General features: G+C 35.6%; 1 protein-coding gene across 6 annotated transcripts in view; it reads left to right on the forward strand.

Moving 5' to 3' along the window:
- The window catches only part of wdr62 (WD repeat domain 62), a 57375-nt gene that overhangs the window by 18083 nt on the left and 16341 nt on the right, over positions 1-22951 (forward strand). For 5 of the 6 annotated variants that reach the window (XM_048159889.1, XM_048159892.1, XM_048159890.1 and 2 more), the window contains exons 9-23: positions 418-607; positions 696-845; positions 2491-2654; positions 2731-2822; positions 3530-3655; positions 3757-3827; positions 5559-5680; positions 5852-5927; positions 6018-6129; positions 8752-8815; positions 13124-13246; positions 16787-16914; positions 19098-19159; positions 19236-19505; positions 22289-22443. In XM_048159889.1, the coding sequence (XP_048015846.1) occupies positions 418-607; positions 696-845; positions 2491-2654; positions 2731-2822; positions 3530-3655; positions 3757-3827; positions 5559-5680; positions 5852-5927; positions 6018-6129; positions 8752-8815; positions 13124-13246; positions 16787-16914; positions 19098-19159; positions 19236-19505; positions 22289-22443 (1905 nt within the window). The remainder of the gene's footprint in view (positions 1-417; positions 608-695; positions 846-2490; positions 2655-2730; positions 2823-3529; positions 3656-3756; positions 3828-5558; positions 5681-5851; positions 5928-6017; positions 6130-8751; positions 8816-13123; positions 13247-16786; positions 16915-19097; positions 19160-19235; positions 19506-22288; positions 22444-22951) is intronic. The other variant, XM_048159891.1, reaches the window with a different exon arrangement.

Raw genomic sequence — 22951 nt, forward strand, 5'->3', positions numbered from 1 at the left:
ATTTACTTTGCATTAATTGAAATAAACATTAACTTAAAATATAAAAAACTTATTTTATTTCAGCTAGTGCTAAAATAACCAAAACTAAATCTTAATAATAATAAAAAAGTCATTTTATTTGCTTTTTTAAATAAATGTCTAAACACAACAAATTTTCTAAAACTTTAACTAGAATTAATATATAAATCAAATTCAGAATATTAACAAAAGTTATAATGGTGTTTCACTGATACTGGTGTGAGGATTTATTTTGCAAAAATTACATTACCACTGTTGTTGTGGTTTGTATGATCTCATATATAATTGTTTAAACTTTTTATTTATTTTTTATTTTTATATAAACATGTTAAAATCAAACGTTAATTATCAAACATTACATTTTTTTTTTTTTTTCTTTGATTACTTCCCTTTTCATAGGCATTTGTTCGGTGCAAACCCAGAAGCACAGTATCCAGATACCCTGGCTTTAACCTTTGACCCTGTGACCAGGCACTTGACGTGTGTGTATAATGACCACAGTGTGTACGTGTGGGACGTGCGGGACATTCGAAATGTTGGGAAGGTCTATTCGGCTCTGTATCACAGCGGATGTGTGTGGAGTGTGGAGGTGCGTTAGTGACAGATCAGTTCATATTGAGATTATCAGATGAACGATACGCAAGGCCAATTTATTAATGCGTTAATATCCTCTGCAGACCTACCCTGAGCTTGCAGATTCATCAGGATGTCTGTCGCCTGGCTCTTTCCTCACATGTTCATCTGATAACACCATCCGCCTGTGGAAAAGTGAGTCCCCGCAGACTCACGGCTCAGGACTCGGCCTTCGCCACAACCTTTACAGCCAGGTATGGACTACTGCTAGACTGCATTGGGCCAGGACATGACAGTATTCGAAAATATTTTCATACTTTGTCTGAACAACAGAGAACACATATTTTGCTATTTTTATTTATTTCTTTATTTGGGGTTTGTACAGTCATGAAAAACCTGGAAAAGTCATGGAAATTAGTTTCACAAATATCTTTGTAATAGAATGTTTAATGATTGCCTGAATTTCGGAGTGGTATTGCAGGTGTTGAGCATAGTTTTAATCCCCCTCATACACCTTAGTACATATTGTCTCTAAACATCTAGACAAAACAACTATGTAAGAACTATATTCTTGGACTTTTCATCTGCCTTTGATGCAATTTAAGTTGATATTCTTGTGTCGAAACTAATACAGCTAGATGTAAACCCCTAAAGCGTGACTTCAGGCAGCTTCGTGTCATCTAGGCACTACAAACTATGATGGGTGTGGCACTGACAAAAGATGGTCCTTGCGACACTGTAAAGTGATGGCACTATAAAGCCATATGTGTAAAAAATAAATAAATAAATAAAAATCATAGATTTAACATTACATTACCAGCTCGAAAAATAAGCTACTTTGACTAGAAACACCCGAGACTGGAAATGTAAAAGATAATTCCGCTATGAGTCGGGCGAGACCTCCGAGTTCAGGAAAAAAGGTGGATATGAATAAAAGCCTAAATTAAAACTGTTCATCATATAAAGTGATCATGTCTTTCACTACCCTCCTCCTTGTTCATTTTTTAAAGTTAGACATCAACCTTCTTGGTATTCCTCAATCAGTTCATTATAAAGAATATAACAAGAAAAAAATCATAAAATTATGAAAGAGTGCCTATTTTTGTATTCATTTTTTGTAAAAAAATGTATAGGGTCGCTAACGACCCGAGGTGTGTATCAGTGTACATATTTTTTTTTTTCTTCACAACAATAATTGAATTTTAGATTTGCAATTCACCTTTATTCCACAAGGTGGCAATGTCTGATACACAATGCTGAAGTGACGACTCATTCAGACAGAAAACGAAACAAGAAAAACATGAAATGGCTCAGCGATTTACTGCATAGCAAATACTGAACGCAATCAAATATGACTAACTCTTACTGGATGGATCTGGTGAAGCGGTTAGTGATCAAAATATTGATTTTGAAGATGTTGAAAATTATATAGATTTGAGAATATGAGATCGCGAATGGGCTCATATTCGTGACCTCAAACATAAAACTAGCCTATTATTTGCTGAATTTACTGGGAAATGAGCTCTGACGAGGACAGTGATGATGGCATAAAACATCTGCTCAAACTGAGACCTTTCAAGCTCCAAAAGGGAACAAAATATGATTTATTTTATTCTTCCGTATTTGTTAATATAAAACTCCTCTGATATTAGAGTATTGCGACAGAGGTAGAGATCCTTCTGTGTTAGATATAGATCCGGGTCGATAAAGACCCGAATATGTAAGAATGATTGGCGAAACAGTCATGCATTTAAGGGTTAAAAATATCTAAATAAGTTTCGAAGATGAATAAAAGTCTTATGGGAACTTTGGAATGACATGAGGGTGAGTAATTGATGACCGAATCATTTGCCAATTCTTCTCGTGTTCACCGATTTGGTGTATGTGAATGTGTTTCAGGACATCGTAAGGATAGTATATGTGGACGATGACACGCAGTACCTCAAAGCTGAGGCTGAGAAAGTTGAGGGAGGAAGCCAGGATGGTAAATCTGGGATCAGGGTGCTGGGAATCAGCCCAGATGGCCAGCATTTGGCTGCCGGAGACCGCAGTGGAAACCTGAGGTGAGGAGAATGAAGAGTGTGCAGAGAACTAAATCATAAATGAACCTATATGCTGAATCAACGGCCTCTTCTTCAGAATCTTCGGCTTGCAGTTTATGGACGAGCTGCAGAAAATCGAGGCTCATGATTCGGAGGTCTTGTGCCTAGCCTTCTCTCCTAATGAGACCGGTAAGTGAGCCTTTCTTTGTTTCAAATACGTATTTTGTACTTGGCTGCCTATGCAGTAGAAAGTTGACCTGACTAGAGAAAACAGAGGAGAAAGGCTGTCGTCTTCCCTTTTGCTAAATAGGAAGGAAAACACCCATAATGCACTGGGCATGTTGCCGTCCAAGGCCACTCCCACCATTCTGATATGGATACGCTTACCAGAATCAGATACCGCCTTGCTTTAGTAGGAAATACTTCTTAGCAAACTTTCAGTTATGGTGTCAACTTGTGTTGCTCCCAGGTGCAAGAATTCAGAGTAAATGTTTAGCATGAGTGAGTTACTTCCGGTTTCCAGTGAAGGATCCAGTGTGTTGTTGGCAGTGGCTAAAGCCCCGGATATACTTCACTTTCTGCGCATCTTTCAAGGATGCGCACGAAAAACTGAGACTCCTCTTCTGTCAGTTCCACCTGAAGAAAAACGCCATCACGTACCGTAATGGTGTTTAAAAAAATATGATAAAATGTTTGTTTTTTTACTTCTCGGCCCAGAATGAGTAAACATTGTTCTTTTACATATACTATTGACATTGTAACAATACAAATTGGGTTGAAAATCAGTGAAGTTACTCTTTAAGTTTGAGGAGAAATGTGTATTCGTGTTAGGCATGCTGTGAAAAACTACAAATTGTTGTTATCCCCAGTGTAGATGAGTGTGTTTTTCCTGTCAGGTTTGCATCTTTTGGCTACTGCAAGTCGTGATCGGCTCATTCACATCTTTGACATGGAGAACAAATGCAACCTAGTGCAGACGGTTTACGATCACTCGGCCTCCATCACTGCCATCAAATTCACAGGTCAGTTAACAGTCGATAAGAGATTTGTTGTTTTCCACTTAATCTTTCGATTGTTCGGACATATCTTGTCTTTCATGCATAACATGCGTGTGTTTTTGTAGATCTGAGTTCAGAGTTGTGTATGGTCAGCTGTGGAGCTGACAAGAGCATCTATTTTCGATCTGCTGAGAAGGTGAGGATGAAGTGGTTACCTTTCAAATACTGTTTTCTGTGTTCCTCCTATAATAAGGACTTTTGCGCCGGGTAGTAATGGGAACTAGCCGACACGGCAGTCCCCAGAGAACGTAATGTTCCTTTAGGACAATTTTCCTGGTTGCATTTGCATCGCCAGTTGACATAAGACTTGCGTCATGCCGCTCTGGTTGTTGTGCAGGACAGCGCTGTGAACGATTTAGTTTATGATCTATTTAACAGTCCTTTTTTATATGTTATTAGATAGAACTGTTAAACAATGGGTTGAGAAGTGCCTGGACTTCGGCATCGGTCCATCTGTCGCTGTTTGTGGATATAATTAGCTATAAACTTTTTTTACCCAGCTTTTTAAAGCCAGTGTTTTGCATGCATTGGCCAATGAATCAACTTACACTTACGTCACTGGTAGTTCCTGTTGTGCTGATTTAGACCCTACTCTGAAGTAGGAGCTAATTTAGTTCCCCAAAAGGTTTTTTCTAACTATAATTGTTCCCAGTTCCTGCGGTGTGAACATGCCAAAAATAGGGTACTTCCACCATTAGCTCTAGTAACTGTGAAAAGGTTCCTCTGGTGTGAAAGCTCCTATTGTTATAGAGGAATATTATTAGATCTGCTACATAGACAGCATAGAGGTTTCCCTCGGACAAATAGGCAGCCCTGGAGCAGATAATTCAAAACATTATCATGCTTTTGGAGATGCCATATGCCATAAGCTCCACATTTCTAGTTTTTTATATATATATATATATTTTTTTTATTAATTATAATGTTAACCCTCTGATACAATCAAATCAAAAAGGGCAAGGGGAAAAAAAGCTTAATGATTTAAATTAATACTGCATGTATATTTAGATTTTTTTTAAAAATAAATTTTTTTTTTTAATTCTAAATAAGCATGGTAGGATAATATAAAGAAATAATTAAATGTAAACATTTAACTTTTCTCTCCCCAAAATTGTATTTGTTGTAGAAAAATGCTTTGTTTATAAAATATAAAAATGAATATAGAATATATTTGTTTGCATATTTGTTTTTTATATATAAAATTAAGCAGTTTTACTCAAATTCAGTTTTTCTTCGATGTTTTAATTTTAACAATGAACTTCTGTTGTGCAGCACTTATGAAAATAAAAGGAATTGTTAAAATTGCATTGAACAATTAAATTATTCTTTTAATTAGTCATTTGATTACCACAGTTTTTTATAATGCATTTGTTTTAAGTTATAAAACCAGAAATTAAAATGGACAATGCAGACTATTTGAAAAATTAAATCATTTCTTTTGGCTTATTGTAAAAATATTATTAAATTGTTAATGTTTTATGACTTCAATTGGTTAGACGTTCTTTTTGATTTTTAAAATGTAATTAAACCATTAAAACGAAATCCATGAAAATAAAAATGGAAAATACAGAATTTAAGAAAATAAAATGCATCATAGGGCCCTAAAAATGTAATTTTTGCTAATCTTTTAATAAATTGATGTTAAATTGTATACGTTTCATGATTTCAATTAGTTAGACATGTTTTTTGTCTAATAAAAACAAACAAATGGAATCTAGAAAAATTGTAAACAGGAAAAAAATTTAATTAATCCAGAAAAAATGAACATGCAAATAGATTTCTTGGCTTTGCTCTTGATTAATCCGCTTTAATTTCATTTTTTTTTTAAATGTACTTTCTAACTGTTGTTGTGTCTCTCTTCTTAAAGACGTCGGAGGGCTTGATCTTCTCACGATCACATCACATAGTGGAGAAGACCACACTGTATGACATGGACCTGGACGCCACACGCACACACACGGCCATTGCGTGTCAGGACCGCAACATTAGGTAGGGCTTTGTGTGAGATGTTACTAGTGCTTGTACTGTAAACTTCTGATTTGAAAGGATCAGATGAGATCATCTGTTTGTTTGTTCTGCGCTCGGTACAATAATACATTTATCAAATCTTCATAGAGTTGTATGCAAGAATGCTGCTTAAAGGCTCTCTTGCATTTTCAGAGTGTACAATGTGAGGAGTGGCAAGATGAAAAAGTGTTTCAAGGGCTCCCTGAATGATGATGGGACACTGCTCAAGGTATGTGTGGTGAAACTGACTAGCAGAGTAAATGATGCCTGCAGTCAAAATCCTTAATTTTTGGCAATGAGATTGTTTTTCTGCTCTCAGGTCCAGTTGGATCCCTCTGGGATGTTTCTAGCCACCAGTTGTTCGGACAAAAATATCTGTATCTTTGACTATGAGTCAGGCGAATGTGTGGCCACCTTATTTGGACATTCGGGTACGTTTATTTTTCTTAATCTGTGATTTAATTTGAACAGTTATGGTTCAGTGCATACAGTCAGACGATGAATACAGTCAGTCACAGGCAATCCGCACTCTAAAAGGTGGTGTGTGTTAATGCAACGCTGTTTGCTAACTGCCACAACAGGAAAAAGCACCGAAGATGCATGGATATGTTTAGGTGTAATCTCTCAACCGGTGTTTGAACCCCGGAAAAACATCAATAAAACGGCTTGAGAATAATATCTTGCGTAGCATTACATTTACCTCAGGAAAGTCATTTAGTGTCCACAGCATGTTAGTTCACTAGAGAAATGAACTCTAGAGGGAGTATTTCACTAAATATATGCACTATATTAGCTTATATATTCATTATATTTACTAGAGATGTTCCGATACCCCTTTTCCATTCCCGATACCGATTCCGATACCTGAGCTCAGGGTATCGGCCGATACCAAGTACCGATCCAATACCTGGGTGTGTATCTGTATATATATATATATACACTACTAGCCCTGTATGAATTGATAGAATTATTTATGGTGTGCTTCAGACTTATCCCTTAATAAAACAAGAAGAAAAACATACAGTGAACTAGAGTATTTTTATTATCTGACATACATTTGTCAGTTATATCATTTATTTATTTTAAGTGAAAAAGAACTTCAAATGCAGCCACAAATCTAACACTGTAAACTGAAAAAGGTATATTAGTTTTACAATATAACTACAAAAACAGTGCAACAAATAAATCTAGGAATATAATTAGGCTATATAAGAAAATAATCTCTTTAAAACTTGAAGTCCAGAAACAATTTTGTTAAATAAAAATCTCACGTTTTCGACGACTGACAGCAGTCCATAACAATAAACCCGACAATTTTGTCGGTTATCTTTATTTGTCTTTTGAAAACTTTTCTCTTTGTTTGAATGAAGCTGGCACGCCTCATCCTTCTCCATCTTAAGCGCGTCAAACGCCCGAATCACTCAATTCGCACCGCGTCATTCACGCGAATCGCGCCGCAGGAAGTCAATTCGCGTATTTGCATTGACTTAACATGTAAATCACTCGCGCTTATCGCTTCGTTCGCGTCTGGTGTGAACGCAGCATTAGCCTTTATGTAACCATCGTGTTGCGCGGGGTGACGCGTCTTCAAATGCTTTATTAAGTTATTTGTGTTAAAGTTGCCAATACTTGTGCCACTCGAAATTGCAGCATTGCATATGAGACATGTCGCCGTTTTACTGGTCTGAAATACTGCCAAACAGCAGACATACTGCTAGCGCGTTTTCACTTCTCCGCTGCTCTAAACAGTGGTTGCTTGTGGCAACACAGCACAACTTCCTGTGTTTGCATTCTGAGCCGGGAAGAAGAATTGATTTCCGATTTGCTGCGTTAAGCAAAGATAGTGGGCACAACTAGGTATTGTTTAAGAAAATGGTATCGGATCGGTACATGAGTTTAAATACTCGCCGATACCGATGCCAGAATTTTTTGTGGTATCGGTGGTATTTCCGATACTAGTATCGGAATCGGAACAACCCTAATATTTACTTTACCTGTTAGTAATGTCTTAATTATTTATTACGTTTAAATAAATTTGTCATGAAAACAAGTTATGACAGTAACTGTGTAATTGATTATATTTCAAAAATGAATTGGAGTAGAGAAAAATAACTGAAATATAACTTTATTAGATTTAGAAGTTAATGCAAAACCTGCCTTAAGTGCAATTTACTTTGTTTTTTTTTATTATATCTAAAAATAAATGGCAACTGAATGTAATAGTTTAGGCTCTGTTATTAATTGTAATCTTTAAGATTATATTAATGTGTAAGTAAAGGCTTACTGTATGTAGTTTACAGCATTAGCTGAAATATATATATTTTTTATTCTTAAGAAAATGTTAATTATAATTGAATTTATTTAAAGAGACAATTTGTTCACTAAACCACTGTTTAATAAAAAAAAAACACTTTTTTATGTGACCATGTTTGTGTACCAATACACCCTTTATTTTATATATTTATATATATCATAGATGCAAACTCCTCACTTTTCAGTGAACACTCACTTTTTTGAGATCAAAATAGGTCACCTATGGGATTTGCATAGATCCACTGAGTGTTTTTATGTCTATAAAGGGTAATATTTTATGAATGTGAGGTCTGAGACGTGGGAAGAGTGAAGAGAGAGAGAGAGAGAGAGAGAGAGAGAGAGAGAGAGAGAGAGAGCGCGAGCAAACAGTTTGCAGTTCAGCTCAGTATTGACATCTAATCGGCCAATATTATCTTAATAGCCTGCATAGCACTTCATCTATTATAAGAAGAGATTCTGACCAAGTGTGTTCATTTTTGATTTTGGTAAAATCTTGCAACTTTTTTTTTTTTTTTTTTTGTGAAAAAAAAAATAGTTTTGAACATATAAGGTAATAAAAAAAAACCCTTAAAGTAACTACAAATGAGCATGTAAAGCAAATATCAAATAGCCGTGTGGAGCATGCCCCTGCCCCACACAATGTCCTTGCATCCCTGTATGTATGCATGTATGTATATTATACATTTTTTATTCTTTATATTTTTTTGTGTGTTTTATTGTGAACTTTTATTCTCTTACAGAAATTGTTACAGGTATGAAGTTCAGCCAGGACTGCAGGCATCTGATCACTGTATCTGGTGACAGGTAAGTCTTTTAAATGTGTTTTTTTTTTTTTTTTTTTTTTTTTTTTTATTATTGATTTTTCAAGAAAATGTTTCATACAGTAATAAAGAAAAGGGGCGTACATTCACCTTTAGATATTAACCCACATGTAGTCTCAAATATCCTAAATGTTATAACAAAAGTCTTAATTATTTTAAGAGGTTTTAAATTTGGGTGTGGAAAAACAGGAATAATCATACAGTTAATGATTATTAAAGGTGCCCTAAAACGTTCTTTCACAAGATGTAATATAAGTCTAAGGTGTCCCCTGAATGTGTCTGTGAAGTTTCTAGGGATGGGCATTTTTCCAAAATATTGTATTATATTTGGGCTCGTAAAAAACGAATATTCGAATATTCGTTTATTTAAATGAAGTTAAACGAGAAAGATGTTATTGTTTTATATTCATCAAGATTTTGTAACCATTTCTGAACAAGCTTACGATTAGGCAATATGCACAACAAGCTTAAATTATATCTTAAGGTTTTCTTTTAGTTCAAAGCATTAAACAATATGTGTAAACAGAAAATATTAAGAACAAAAGCATTTAAGATCAAGCAGCGCGAGCGGGAAAAATACTAATAAAGCAGACAGCACCAGCTATACAAAACGTACATAATACACTCGAGTCAGTATATGGTTATCGTGTTTTTTCACATGTTCACGTTGAGAAAAACAATAATATCCACATGCTCGGGTGAGAAAACGAGCCGTGCTGACAGATGTTGCAGAGACACAAAGTTAACAATAATACATAACTGTGTGCTAAGCTAAGTTTCTAACAGCAGCACTTTGTTTTATGTTCGTAAATATATCTCCCTCTATGAAACTTAAAGGAAACATATGTCTCAAAATCATTTTGCTATCAGATAAGTTATCATCTCGGCTCACTTGGGGATAACTTACAGCTGCGCTTACCTGTCGTGAATGCAGTGATGGACAGCTGTCTTTCCTCTCTGGTGTTTAGATTTCATGTGCTTTCTCAATATGGTGGTGATATTATGATAACTCAGTTTCGTTAATTCATTTGATCAAAAGTAATTCCATTTTGTAATATCATTTTCATCTAAGTCAGTGGTTCCCAAACTGGGGTACACGTACCCCTGGGGGTACGTGAGGTGACAATAGGGGGGTACGCGAACAAAATGCTGAGTAGTTCATTTAATTCTACCTTAAAATAATATTAAAATCTAGCATGTATTTCTAATTGCCAAAATGTCGTAAATCCAGTACATTTAATCAGATTACCTCATCATTTGCAGTCAAAAATGACTGTATCCACAAGCAGCATGCATATGATTGATTGTGCGCAGTCTGCTGCCTTAAATCGCGCTAAATTACTGCCGTTCTCGACAATGCACCTTTGTAAAAGTGGAGATTTAGCACTTACTCGCATGAACAAATACAGACACAGATAATGGATTAATTTCGATTTAAGACTCAAACTTTCTCCGATACAAAAACATACCTTGTGTGAGTTCTTGTATTTAATGATGATAACGAGCAAGAATGCAATTGTTCCCAAATATCCACATGACTGCAAACGTGACATTATTATACAACAGGTCAAAAAAAATAAAATTGTAGCCTACATTTTAAACACAGTACTGTCAGTATTTACTCTATTTTGCAGTGAAATAATAGTTCTGACGAAAACCACAGCAGAACTACAACACACGCCTGTGTTTCGTGAACAATTCTGCGGCTTTGAACGAATCGTGAGAGTCAATGATTCAATGATTCATTCACAGCCATTCGTTACTGAATGAATGACTCGATGATTCACTCATAAAAACAGTGACTTGCTGCCACCTACTGGCGGTTTTAGTTTAATATTTAAAAGTTTTACTTAGTTTTACCATCATTGCATATTTCTCTATTGAACATTTTTTATTTAAAACGTTATTTATTTTATAAAGTTATTCATAAAGGTAAAAAAATGCACTGGCAAATCAATTTAGGGGGCAAATTATTGTCCCTTAATGGCAAAGGTGTGACTGCAGTCTAAGTGGAAGAGAGGGGGTACGCAGAAGGATGGTAATCCCTTCAGGGGGTACTCCAAGCTAAAAAGTTTGGGAACCACTGATCTAAGTAATTCCAAACTGCTCGAGGCAGACGACAACATTATCTGACGATCAAATTAAATAAACTTGTTAAACACGCTCCACAGCGCCACCCGGTGCACTTAGTTATAACTGCGAGTTTTAGTGCTCAGGATTTATCATGGATTCACTGCATTTACAGCCAGGAAAGCAACATAGTAAAATTCAAATAGTATTTTATTTTTCGAATATTAATTACAGAACGAATATTTGACTATTTGTGCACATCCCTAGAAGTTTCAGCTCAAAATATCCCATAGATTTTTTTTTTTTTTTTTTTTTTTTTTTATTAATTTTTTTTTAAGTGCCTATTTTGGGGCATCATTAACTATCCACCGATTCAGGCTGCGGCCCCTTTAAATCTCGCTCTCCCTGCCCCCCCGAGCTCTTGACTATAATACAGTGCATAAACAAAGTTCACACAGCTAATATAACCCTCAAATGGATCTTTACAAAGTGTTCATCATTCATGCGGCATGCATGCGTCGGATCATGGAAGTATAGTATTTATTTGGTTTACATTTGATTCTGAATGAGTTTGATAGTGCTCTGTGGCTAAAGCTAACATTACACACTGTTGGAGAGATTTATAAAGAATGAAGTTGTTTATGAATTATACAGACTGCAAGTGTTTAAAAAATGAAAATAACGACAGTCTTGTCTCCGTGAATACAGTAAGAAACGATGGTAACTTTAACCACATTTAACAGTGCATTAGCAACATGCTAACGAAAGACAATTTACAAATATCACTAAAAATATCATGATATCATGGATCATGTCAGTTATTATTGCTCCATCTGCCATTTTTCGCTATTGTTCTTGCTTGCTTACCTAGTCTGATGATTCAGCTGTGCACAGATCCAGACGTTAATACTGGCTGCCCTTGTCTAATGCCTTGAACATGAGCTGGCATATGCAAATATTGGGGGCGTACATATTAATGATCCCGACTGTTACGTAACAGTCGGTGTTATGTTGAGATTCGCCTGTTCTTCGGAGGTCTTTCAAACAAATGAGATTTACATAAGGAAGAAATGGAGTTTGAGACTCACTGTATGTCATTTTCATGTACTGAACTCGTTATTCAACTGTGCCAAGGTAAATTCAATTTTCCATTCGATGGCACCTTTAAACTTCAAAAGGCGATGATTTAATTAAATTGAGCTCCGAACGTCAAAATGTGGCATTGCTGTGTGTTCTGGAGGCTGCTGTTTCGTGGCAGTTCACGGTCAATAAATGCCATGCGTTTGTACTAAGCAATTGGTTATGATCTTCTTTTTAAGACTCATGAGTGATTACTATGTTTTTATATTTTAATGTTGTTTATGTTTGAAATTGTATTTTCTCTCATCTTTTTGAATGAGCAGCTAGTAGTAGTAGTAAACCATAGACATTTCAAAATAAGAGTCCCATTGTATTTCTGACTTTTCTTATAATTAAAAGTCCTGCATAAAATCTTTTTTGAGATTTTTGATTTTTTTTTTTTTTTTTTTTTTTTTTTTGTGGCTATTATTGGTATTTTGCTGACACGGTAAACTATATCTGGCATTTAATTCAACACACTCCTGTGGCTTTTCACTGGGCTGCCTCATGAAAAGGACTATGAACATTATATTCAGTCTATAGATTTTACTAATATGCTACAATTATAATCTCTTTATAATCTTTTTTTTTTTTTTTTTTTTTAATGCATTATCACAAAATATTGGTTGACCTCTGGTTTGAATGTATGGATTTAATACATTGTAGTACATTTTTGCAGTTAAATGTGTGCCTGTTTAATTATGTAAAAGAATCTGATTTTATTTGATTTTAAAACTCTGAACCCTGCGTTTGGTTGGGTTTATAAACATCAGATATAACATGGGAGTTGTTGTTGTTTAGATTACAAGTAAATTGAGCCACACATGCTGAAAGTCATATGAATAGAGTTCATCAAACGGCTAAATTAAATTAGATGAACTAATAAAAATATAGGCTAACCCAGGAGTATAGCAGGGTAGTAAATACTTTAGTGACATTTTAGTATTCTGTACTCGCATAATAGCAATCTTTCAAATTCTTTCTTAAAAATATTTTCTGCTCAGCCTTATGTGTGTGTGTGTGTGTGTGTGTGTGTGTGTTAAAAACATACTGATTTAGATCACAGTCTAATGTGTGTGTGTGTGTGTGTGTGTGTCTCCAGCTGTGTGTTTGTGTGGCGGCTGGACTCTCAGATGACCAACTCCATGAGGAAGAGGTTGGCAGAGAGGAAGCGGCAGGCAGGCCTGAGGGTTCAACGGGCCCCCAGTAAACAAGAAGCCATCAGGTAGTGTCATTTAACCCCATGCAACCTGCAAACCTGATCTTCTCTTGTCACGTTCACACTAGAGCTGTTTGCGTAGACCCAGGGTGAGTTGATGATGAGTGTATGATTTATGTATATTTATATAGCGAAACGGCTTCCAGGAGCACTTGCATTGATGAAAATATTTTGCAAATGTACCACTAGAAGTGGGCAGCATGAACAGAAGGTTAAGGTGCTCTCACATTTACTTTTGTTTGGTGAATTTCATGTACAAAATGCAGTCAGTTCGAGACGAATCTACATAATCGCTTGAGGGCGACACTCTTCCATGCACATTTCACATCTGTGACCTTTTTGCCCATGGTATTTTAGCTGTGAAATGTCTTAAATGTTATAACGAAAGTCTTAACTTGGTTGTCACCAAAGGGGGACTTTTTTAATGTTGTTTATATGTCTGTGTGTATTCTTTATTTAATATTCTTTAAGACTAACCATGTGCAAATTCTTCAGTCAGCAGCATTTCTGAATATTTTCTCCTTAAAATGCTGATTATTAGAAGCAGCTGTCTGAGAGATGGTGAACGGGAACATGGTTTATGTAACATTAGCAGCACATTATTAGCTGTTTGATAATGTAGTCAAAAAGGCTAATCATATTAATTACTGTTGTGTCCGACGTTGTAGAGAGCGATACATTAAACGCATTACCATTCTTGTAGAAAAGCCTATATATTTCAATTTTTTCTTCTGCATCAGTTTCTGGTTCAAACATATATGGCTGAGTTTAACCAGTATTTCCACTTGCCGTTGTGCAGCGTTTACTACAGTAAAGTTGTCCAAGTGGATCTCTGAGCTAGTTCGAGTGAGTGGAGGCGGGGCTAATTTGAATATTCATGGAACCGTGTATACTAAATGAGGCACAGGTGTAGAGTTACAATCAAGCTATTTTATAATTAGTTTTTCACAAGGAAAAAAAAATGTTTAAATGTAATTTTGGTAAAAATTAGTTTTAAGGGATACAATTATTGACTACAAGGGGGACTTAATTATTTTAAGAGGTCATAAATCTGGGCACGGAAAAACGGGAATCACGATACAGCTTAATAGAATGTTTCATTTAGAGCTGGATATTCTGGATAAATTTAGAATCACTAAAACTGTTTTAAAATGGTGATCGTGATTCTCCCATGATTCTGAACAGATAACTAAACAAAATAATTTATTGGAGGTTATGACAAAATGTTAATTGCTGCCATCTATTTATTTTCAATGTTATTGTTACGTTTCTAGTGTGTAGGAATACGCACGATGAGGAGAATAGGATCAAAGTCCAACTTTACTACATAATCCAAAATAGCATACAGGGAACACAGGAGAGTAACACACACTTTACTAACCCTACTAACCCTTTAAATGACTTGTCGCCACCTGGTGGTGTAACGATGTAATTGCCAGTTAAAGCAAAAAGTTACTTTCAAAATGGGAATTTGCTCTATTTTGATCACTACTGTAGACATCGTTGTTTGTACCTGGATTATAAACCTTTATCCAAGTACTGCTGAGATAATACGAATATTTGTAACACACAAATAATGGTTGAAAAGAAGCTGTTTCATACCTAGACATGACAACTGCTCTCTCTGGATCAGCAGCAGCGCCAGCGCAGATCTGACTGATCTGGTGTGATTTTGTGAAAGCTTTAATAGAGACGGGCGAATCGTCGTCATTTAGGAATGAAATCACGTGGGTGTTCACATCAAGAGTGTGATCTTTTAATGATTAATTGTGCAGCTTTAGTTGAAATGAGACATTTGTTTTCTTTTTCATTTATTTTCATCATGATAATCTTCACAAATTAACAAATTTTGAATTAATTTTGCCTAAATATAATAAGCCTAAACACAATTGCCAGAAGTAAAAAGCTGAACGTACGCTATAAAAGAACTACATCATGGACGCATTACTTCAACGTCACTACCATTAAACTTCTGACAGCTTTTTCAGTCCTTATTTAAAAACATTTTACATAAGTTTGAGTTAAAATTAATTTGCAAGAGTGTGATTATAAACGCAATGAGGCTGTGAAAGTTACTTGTGAGTTTGAGTTTACCTGTTTGGCGTGGTGACATTTAATGTCCCTGACGACCTCTGTAGACACATTTAGCCTCTTGTCATCAACTGCCTTTTTCAAGACAAGTAAAAAAAAAAAAAAAAAAAAAAAATTCACAAGGAGGTATTACTGATGTGTTTTGTCATAGAATAAAACGTAAAAATATCTTGAACTTGATAGTGCTGAAACGATTAGTCGACATTATCGACAACGTCGACAATAAAAAATTGTCGACAAATATGTTTGTTGTCGAATAGTCTCTTGATCTCATACGACCTATTTGAAGGGCCTGCAATAACGCGGTGTAACCAGTCGGGCGCTGTAGCGCAATACTGTAATGCAGCCCTCCCTAGTGCAAACGAAGTCGAACCCGTGAAATGTGGGAGATTAACATAGCATAAACATAACAAACATAACGTTTAGCAGAACTACAGAATACTGTCATGCAGGGCCACCAACTCTCATTCAAACTCACTGTTCTCACGCCACACGTTCATTTTCTCACACAGTGAAAGATGCATCGCAGAGCAAAGAGGACACAGACAACGGCAACGCACCGACAGATCAGGTTACTTTTGATATAAAACTAAGTCTAAGCTTTTAAATTCAGTCAATATTACTACGGGATTCAAACAATACTTGTGGTGGTGACGCTGTTTAACGTTGTGTGGCAGATCGCTGTAACACCTCGGTTCAAGCGGCATGTGAACCTATTCCTCTCTATTACAGCGCGAAATAAACATGAATGAACATCAAAAAGTACTTACTGAAATGAATCCATCTCTATTGTAATCACTTAATCGGAGTTTTATCCGCAGAAAGAAGTCAATAAAACTTGCAAACAAATATATCACACAAAATGTAACATTTACCTCAGGAAAGCCATTCAATGACCATAAACTCGATAGTTTGTGTGTGTATGTATATATGTGTGTGTATGTATATATGTGTATATATGTATATATATGTATATATGTATATATATGTATGTATATATATATATATATATATATATATATATATATGTATATATATATATATGTGTGTATGTATGTATGTTGTTGTTGTTTCATTTAAAAAAAAAAAAAAAACATAATTACATTGTTTTTTTTAACCTGAAGGATATTGGTCTATTCAGTTGGCTTGAAAATTATTAAAAATACACTTTTAAAAGCTGAAGTGATTTCCTTGTTTTATTTACTAGTTAAAGTACAGTATAACTCAATATTTTAACTAATTGCTAAAGTAGAATAATCGAACAAAGCTTACTGATTAATCAGTGCAATAATCGATGATTAGTCGATTAATCGCTCTAATAATCGATAGATTAATCGATTATCAAAATAATCGTTTGTTGCAGCCCTAGTTTACAACAATTTGGACATTACTTTTAAAAACTGATATCTTGTCAGAAATGTGAATGACTATCTGATTTAAATTCCTGTTGCTCAGGAGAGAGACTTACATCGCTGTGCCCTGTAGTGCACTGCCTCACATGGAGGAGGAAGAGGAGGACGGCTTGATGCCAGAAGATGGTGTGGAGGACTGCAGAACTCCAGACAGACTCGACTCCACCGATGGTGCGTTGATTTGGTGTTATTGGGCCTCTCGATCACATCAAGTTAGGGCCCTGTGAAATCAGTTTTATTTCTTCCACAAATTCTGATTTATTTTTTATTTTTAATGATAAAATTAAAATTTTAGGAATTAAACCAACCTACTTTTTGTTTATTTGTTCAAAAATTTCCAATCTTCGCGACATTCTGCGTTATAATGTAAATTCTATGGAGCCCCTAAAGGGACCTTTGCAAAAATAAAAAATGAAGGAGTTTCGTTACAATTTCCGGTGTGTGTATACTATAACCTATTTCGTTTGTGCGTCACTGCCTATGAAGAATGCCAGAGTATGGATGCACATAAACTAATAAAGATCATGAAAATTAAAGAGAAAATGAGAGTGGATGCACATGAACTAATACAGCTGTATTTGCTCAAAATCTGGCTTTCTTAGACCAGATCGTCTAGGATGAATCCAGCTAATTATTCGTTTTAATTAAACGTGCCTTCCTTATATCTAAAGTGCTTTATGTCAATGGCTCTGCTCGCGATAAGCGCTGTTAGAACTGAATGGAGAAAATAAGCATGTCTCTGCCACCTGTAAGGATGCGTTAAATCTGTTAAAAATAAAGGGCCGTTTGATCTTGTGAAATATGAAATTTTAGTACGCCTACATTTTACAGTTCCAGTACTTTTACATGGGAAAATGTAAATATGGCCTACTGCCCTAACGAAATACAAAGTTTCATCATTTTTACTGTACCAATGTTTTTTCATGAACCATTAAACGTGGCATTATGACAACACTGATCCCATTTCACAGCGCGATTCTTGGATGCCACAAAGTTAAATAGGCCTATGTTAAAATGGACAAACGTCCTTGAAAAATGACACACTTCCCTAACGAAAGCCACATTTTGAGCACGTTTTACTGTATCAGCCTTATTTATTTATTTAACTTGGCAAAAACAACAATGCACACAACTATTCATATCCCAGCCGTCACAGAGAATGCTTTAAAGCAGACAGACTTAAGGCCGTGATATAAACTGCCCTACGAAAGCCACATTTCAGCAAATAGATCGTTATTAATTTATGCACATCCATACTCGCATTTTCTGCATATTTTTGAGCAAATGGATCTTTAATAATTAATGCGTGTCCATTCTATTTTCTTCTTTAATAATGATCTATTTGCTCAAAATTATAAAGAAGATAGTATGGGTGCGCATGAATTATTAAAGATCCATTTGCTCAAAATTATGCAGAAAATGCTAGAATGGATATGCATACATTAATAAAAATATATTTGCTCAAAATTGAAAATGCGAGTAGCCTATGAATGAATTAATAATGATCTATTTGCTCAAACTTATGCAGAAAATGCGAGTATGCATGAATAGGCTAAATAAAGATCTATTTGCTCAATTATAAAGAAGATGGTATGGACGCGCATGAATTATTAACGCTCAAAAATATGCAGAAAATGCGAGTATGAATTAATAAAGATCTATTTGTAGGCCATATTTATATTTTCCCATGTAAAAGTACTGGAACTGTAAAATGTAGGCGTACTAAAATTTCATATTTCACAAGATCAAACGGCCCTTTATTTTTAATGGATTTAACGCATCCTTACAGGTGGCAGAGACATGCTTATTTTCTCCATTCAGTTCTAACAGCGCTTATCGCGAGCAGAGCCATTGACATAAAGCACTTTAGATATAAGGAAGGCACGTTTAATTAAAACGAATAATTAGCTGGATTCATCCTAGACGATCTGGTCTAAGAAAGCCAGATTTTGAGCAAATACAGCTGTATTAGTTCATGTGCATCCACTCTCATTTTCTCTTTAATTTTCATGATCTTTATTAGTTTTTGTGCATCCATACTCTGTCATTCTTCATAGGCAGTGACGCACAAATGAAATAGGTTATAGCATACACACACCGGAAATTGTAACGCGTGCGCACAACATAAGTTTCTCGTGCGCACGCGAAAGCATCTCGTGAGCACGCGAAACTCCGTCATTTTTTTTTTTTTTTTTGCAAAGGTCCCTTTAGGGGCTCCGTAAAATTCCTATAAAAGAAAACTCTTTGTGTTTTGCACATGGCGGGAATCATTGAGCCCTACATCAAGTGCACAAGCACAATGCATATAATTCTGTTTAAAATGTGATTTAATGGGCTTGACTGTTATCCTTTAGCATCTCTGGATTCTGTGGTGCTCCAAACCAATGGCAAAATGCCCATGTGGGTGCGCAGACTGGTACGTATGTTCCTGTTGTCATAAAATGTTCTTACATATTGAATTCCTCCATGACTAATGGATCTCCTTGATATAGGGTGGAGGAGGTGAAAATGATGGAAGAGGTATAGATAATCGAGCTCAGTACCAGCCACAGGGACGCTGGGCGGTGCAGTCCGATCCGCTAGCCATCCGCACCGTGCTGGAGATGAAGAGCATGCAGCTTCCCCTCTCACACACTCCCAGCAGAGCCGTGGGAGAGGAAGAGCTTGAGGAAGACTCTCGCTTTCACCCGCAGAGTTTGGACAGTCTGTTGGATGAAGACGTTGAAGATGATGATCTAGAGGAAGAGGAAAAGATTTGCAGTGTAAGTTGTCTAGCTGGTGTTACTTGCCAATTTTCAACATGGTCATGGCATCTTGCAGCAGGTGGATGTTAGCAGCCTTAAGCGCTCCTCACACCACCAGCAACTCCTAGTGTCACTCTAATGTTATTGGTAGACTACATCTGGACATGCAAGTCACGGATGAGATAGCTGGTAAATTTTAAAAATATAAATTTTAGCAACAAATCTTATTCTTGGTCATATTAAAGAGGAACATTCTGCTCTTAGAGAGTTATATTAACAACAGCAGTGCTACTTTATTAAATCATTAACCAGATGATCAAAATATTTAAACTGACTCATAGTTCCACATTTTCCCAAAACATCATTCAAATTTGACAAATAATAATCCATAATAATGAACATTATGCAGAAGAAATATGAACGGCATCAGTGCTACACTGCTCAACACTAAAATTTTCCCTGGCCCCACTACCAAAAAAGTAATAACTAGATATAATAAAGTTATTGTTTCCGTTGTTTTTGACCTATGTAACCTTGTATTGCAATACATTTTATTTTAAAGGTGCCCTAGATTCAAAATTTGAATTTACCTTGGCTTAGTTGAATAACAAGAGTTCAGTACATGGAAAAGACATACAGTGAGTCTCAAACTCCATTGCTTTCTCTTTCTTATGTAAATCTCATTTGTTTAAAAGACCTCAGAAGAACAGGCGGATCTCAACATAACACTGACTGTTACGTAACAGTCGGGATCATTAATATGTACGCCCCCAATATTTGCATATGCCAGCCCATGTTCCCAACATTATGAAAGGCATTAGACAAGGGCAGCCAGTAACGTCTGGATCTGTGCACAGCTGAATCATCAGACTAGGTAAGCAAGCAAGAACAACAGCGAAAAATGGCAGATGGAGCGATAATAACTGACATGATCCATGATAGCATGATATTTTTAGTGATATTTGTAAATTGTCTTTCTAAATGTTTTGTTAGCATGTTGCTAATGTACTGTTAAATGTGGTTAAAGTTACCATCGTTTCTTACTGTATTCACGGAGACAAGAGCCGTCACTATTTTCATTTTTAAACACTTGCAGTCTGTATAATTCATAAACACAACTTCATTCTTTATAAATCTCTCCAACAGTGTAGCATTAGCCGTTAGCCACAGAGCATAGCCTCAAACTCATAGAGAATCAAATATAAACATCAAAATAAATACTTTACTCACATAATTCGAAGCATGCACACAGCATGCATGATACATCTTGTAAAGATCCATTTGAGGGTTATATTAGCTGTGTGAACTTTGTAAATGTGCTGTAATATAATAGAGAGCTCGTGTGGCAGGGAGCGTGCGATTTAAAGGGGCGGCGCGCTGAAAAAATCAGTGCATTGTTAATGATGCCCCAAAATAGGCAGTTAAAAAAATTAATTTAAAAAAATCTATGGGGTATTTTGAGCTGAAACTTCACAGACACATTCAAGGGACACCTTAGACTTATATTACATCTTGTGAAAAAGCATTCTTGGGCACCTTTAAATTTTAGATACCAGTGAATTTTTTTACAATTCTCTAGTCCAATTTCGATACCACAGCAAAAACTTCTAGCCTAACTAACATAAATGTAAAACATCATTAAAGCCAAGTAAACCATCCGTAATAAAATAAGAACAAATAATCAAAGTAATCAATGGCACAAATAAATACAATAGATCAAAGATACAAATGAAATAAAATAATCAGTGCTTTTTTCAGGTAGGTCTAACAGTAGTTTTCAGGTACAGAAATTGAATGAAGTAATCAAATGTAAAATAATACTGCATAGTCTGTATAAATTAAATATATATAAATCCTTATTAAAGTTATTCAGTCAAGAGTAGTGAGTTATTTTTGCAGCAGGAACATTAGGCTGCTGTCACTTTAAGACATAATGCACGGATCCAATATACTGAAACTGTACATTAGGGCTGCAACTAACAATTATTTTGATAATCGATTAATCTGTTGATTTTATTTTTTTTCAATTAATCAGATGTAAAATGTAAAAAGCATCGAGCCCCAAGTTATCCCAATAGTTGCTAGATGTGACCAGTCACCAGTCCCCCATGTTTGACATGAGTTAATTTGATTGGAGGTACTATTTGCACAATTTATGAACTAATATGAACGGTGTCTGTGCTAAACTGCCCATTGCATCATATAATCAACAAGAGCACTGTATTAATCAAACCCTCTAAGACTGCTGGCAGTTTGTTTTACATGTGTCATTTTATTATATAAATGTTTGTTTACAGACAAGTCATTTAAAACATTGAAGTCACTCCAGAAATTCTCTGTCCTGTCTCGTCTGCCCTCGAGACGGGTGATGTTTGAGCTCGCTCTTTGTTTGCTTAAATATAATAATAATAATAATAATAATAATAATAATAATAATAATAATAATAATAATGTTTATTTTTAACCCTTAACAACTGATCATGAACTACTGGGGGAAATTTGAAATGGAAATTTATTGGTGAAAAGTTGTCTAAACCTTGTTTGTTAGTTTGGTACTCTTGGGCCTGGTTTCACAGACGGGGCTTAGATTAAGCCAGGACTAGGCCTTAGTTCAATTAGGACATTAGGTAGCTTTTATAAATGTGCCTTAGAATAAAAACACTGCTGCTGTTTTGTCTCAAGATGCACACCAGTATATTTTAAGATATATCAGTGCAAGTTGCTTTCAGTGAAAATGGCTCAAACATGCATTTTAGTCTGGTGCTATAGCTGAAACATGAAAGTTTGTTTATTTGTTATAGGTTTCCAGAGATGGGTTTAGCTCTTCGCTCCAAGGGCCAGATTTTCTGCAGTTGCCACATGGAGAGGAGAACTTCAATCCAGAGCTCGGCTCACCAGAGAAGACTGGATACATTTTATACCCAGCCAACAGCACTGCTCTGTCCACTGGAGAAGGGTAAACCACTTGTAATGACATCTGGCTTTGGTTCATTTTCTATTTTGGGAATAGGTTTATTTACATTTATTTGTTTGGCAGATGTTTTCCAGCAACATGAGAATTGCCGCGATGCAGTTTGTTTTGGTTTAATATTGGAAAATGCCTGGATGAGTTAGTGACATTGTGGTGTATACTGAAAAGGAAGGGGTCCAAGTATCAAGCCCTGAGGCATCCCAGTGTTTGCTTGATGTGACACTCACCAGTCCCCCACGTTTGACATTTGAGTTAATTTGATTGGAGGTACTTTTTTTGTAGAGGTATAAATCAGGTGGTTCATCATGATACGATATGATATCGATTCTCATAGCCTGTAATACAATATTTGCAGATACCTCAAAATTCTGAGATTCGTTTCAGGGGTATATCGATCGGTATTATATTATATGCCTATTTTACACTTTTATTAACTCACAAATGCAACCACAGTATGTAACATGAACATTTCTCTGAAAATAACACATCCTGT

Source organism: Megalobrama amblycephala, linkage group LG16, assembly GCF_018812025.1.
Source record: "Megalobrama amblycephala isolate DHTTF-2021 linkage group LG16, ASM1881202v1, whole genome shotgun sequence".
NCBI lineage: Eukaryota > Metazoa > Chordata > Actinopteri > Cypriniformes > Xenocyprididae > Megalobrama > Megalobrama amblycephala.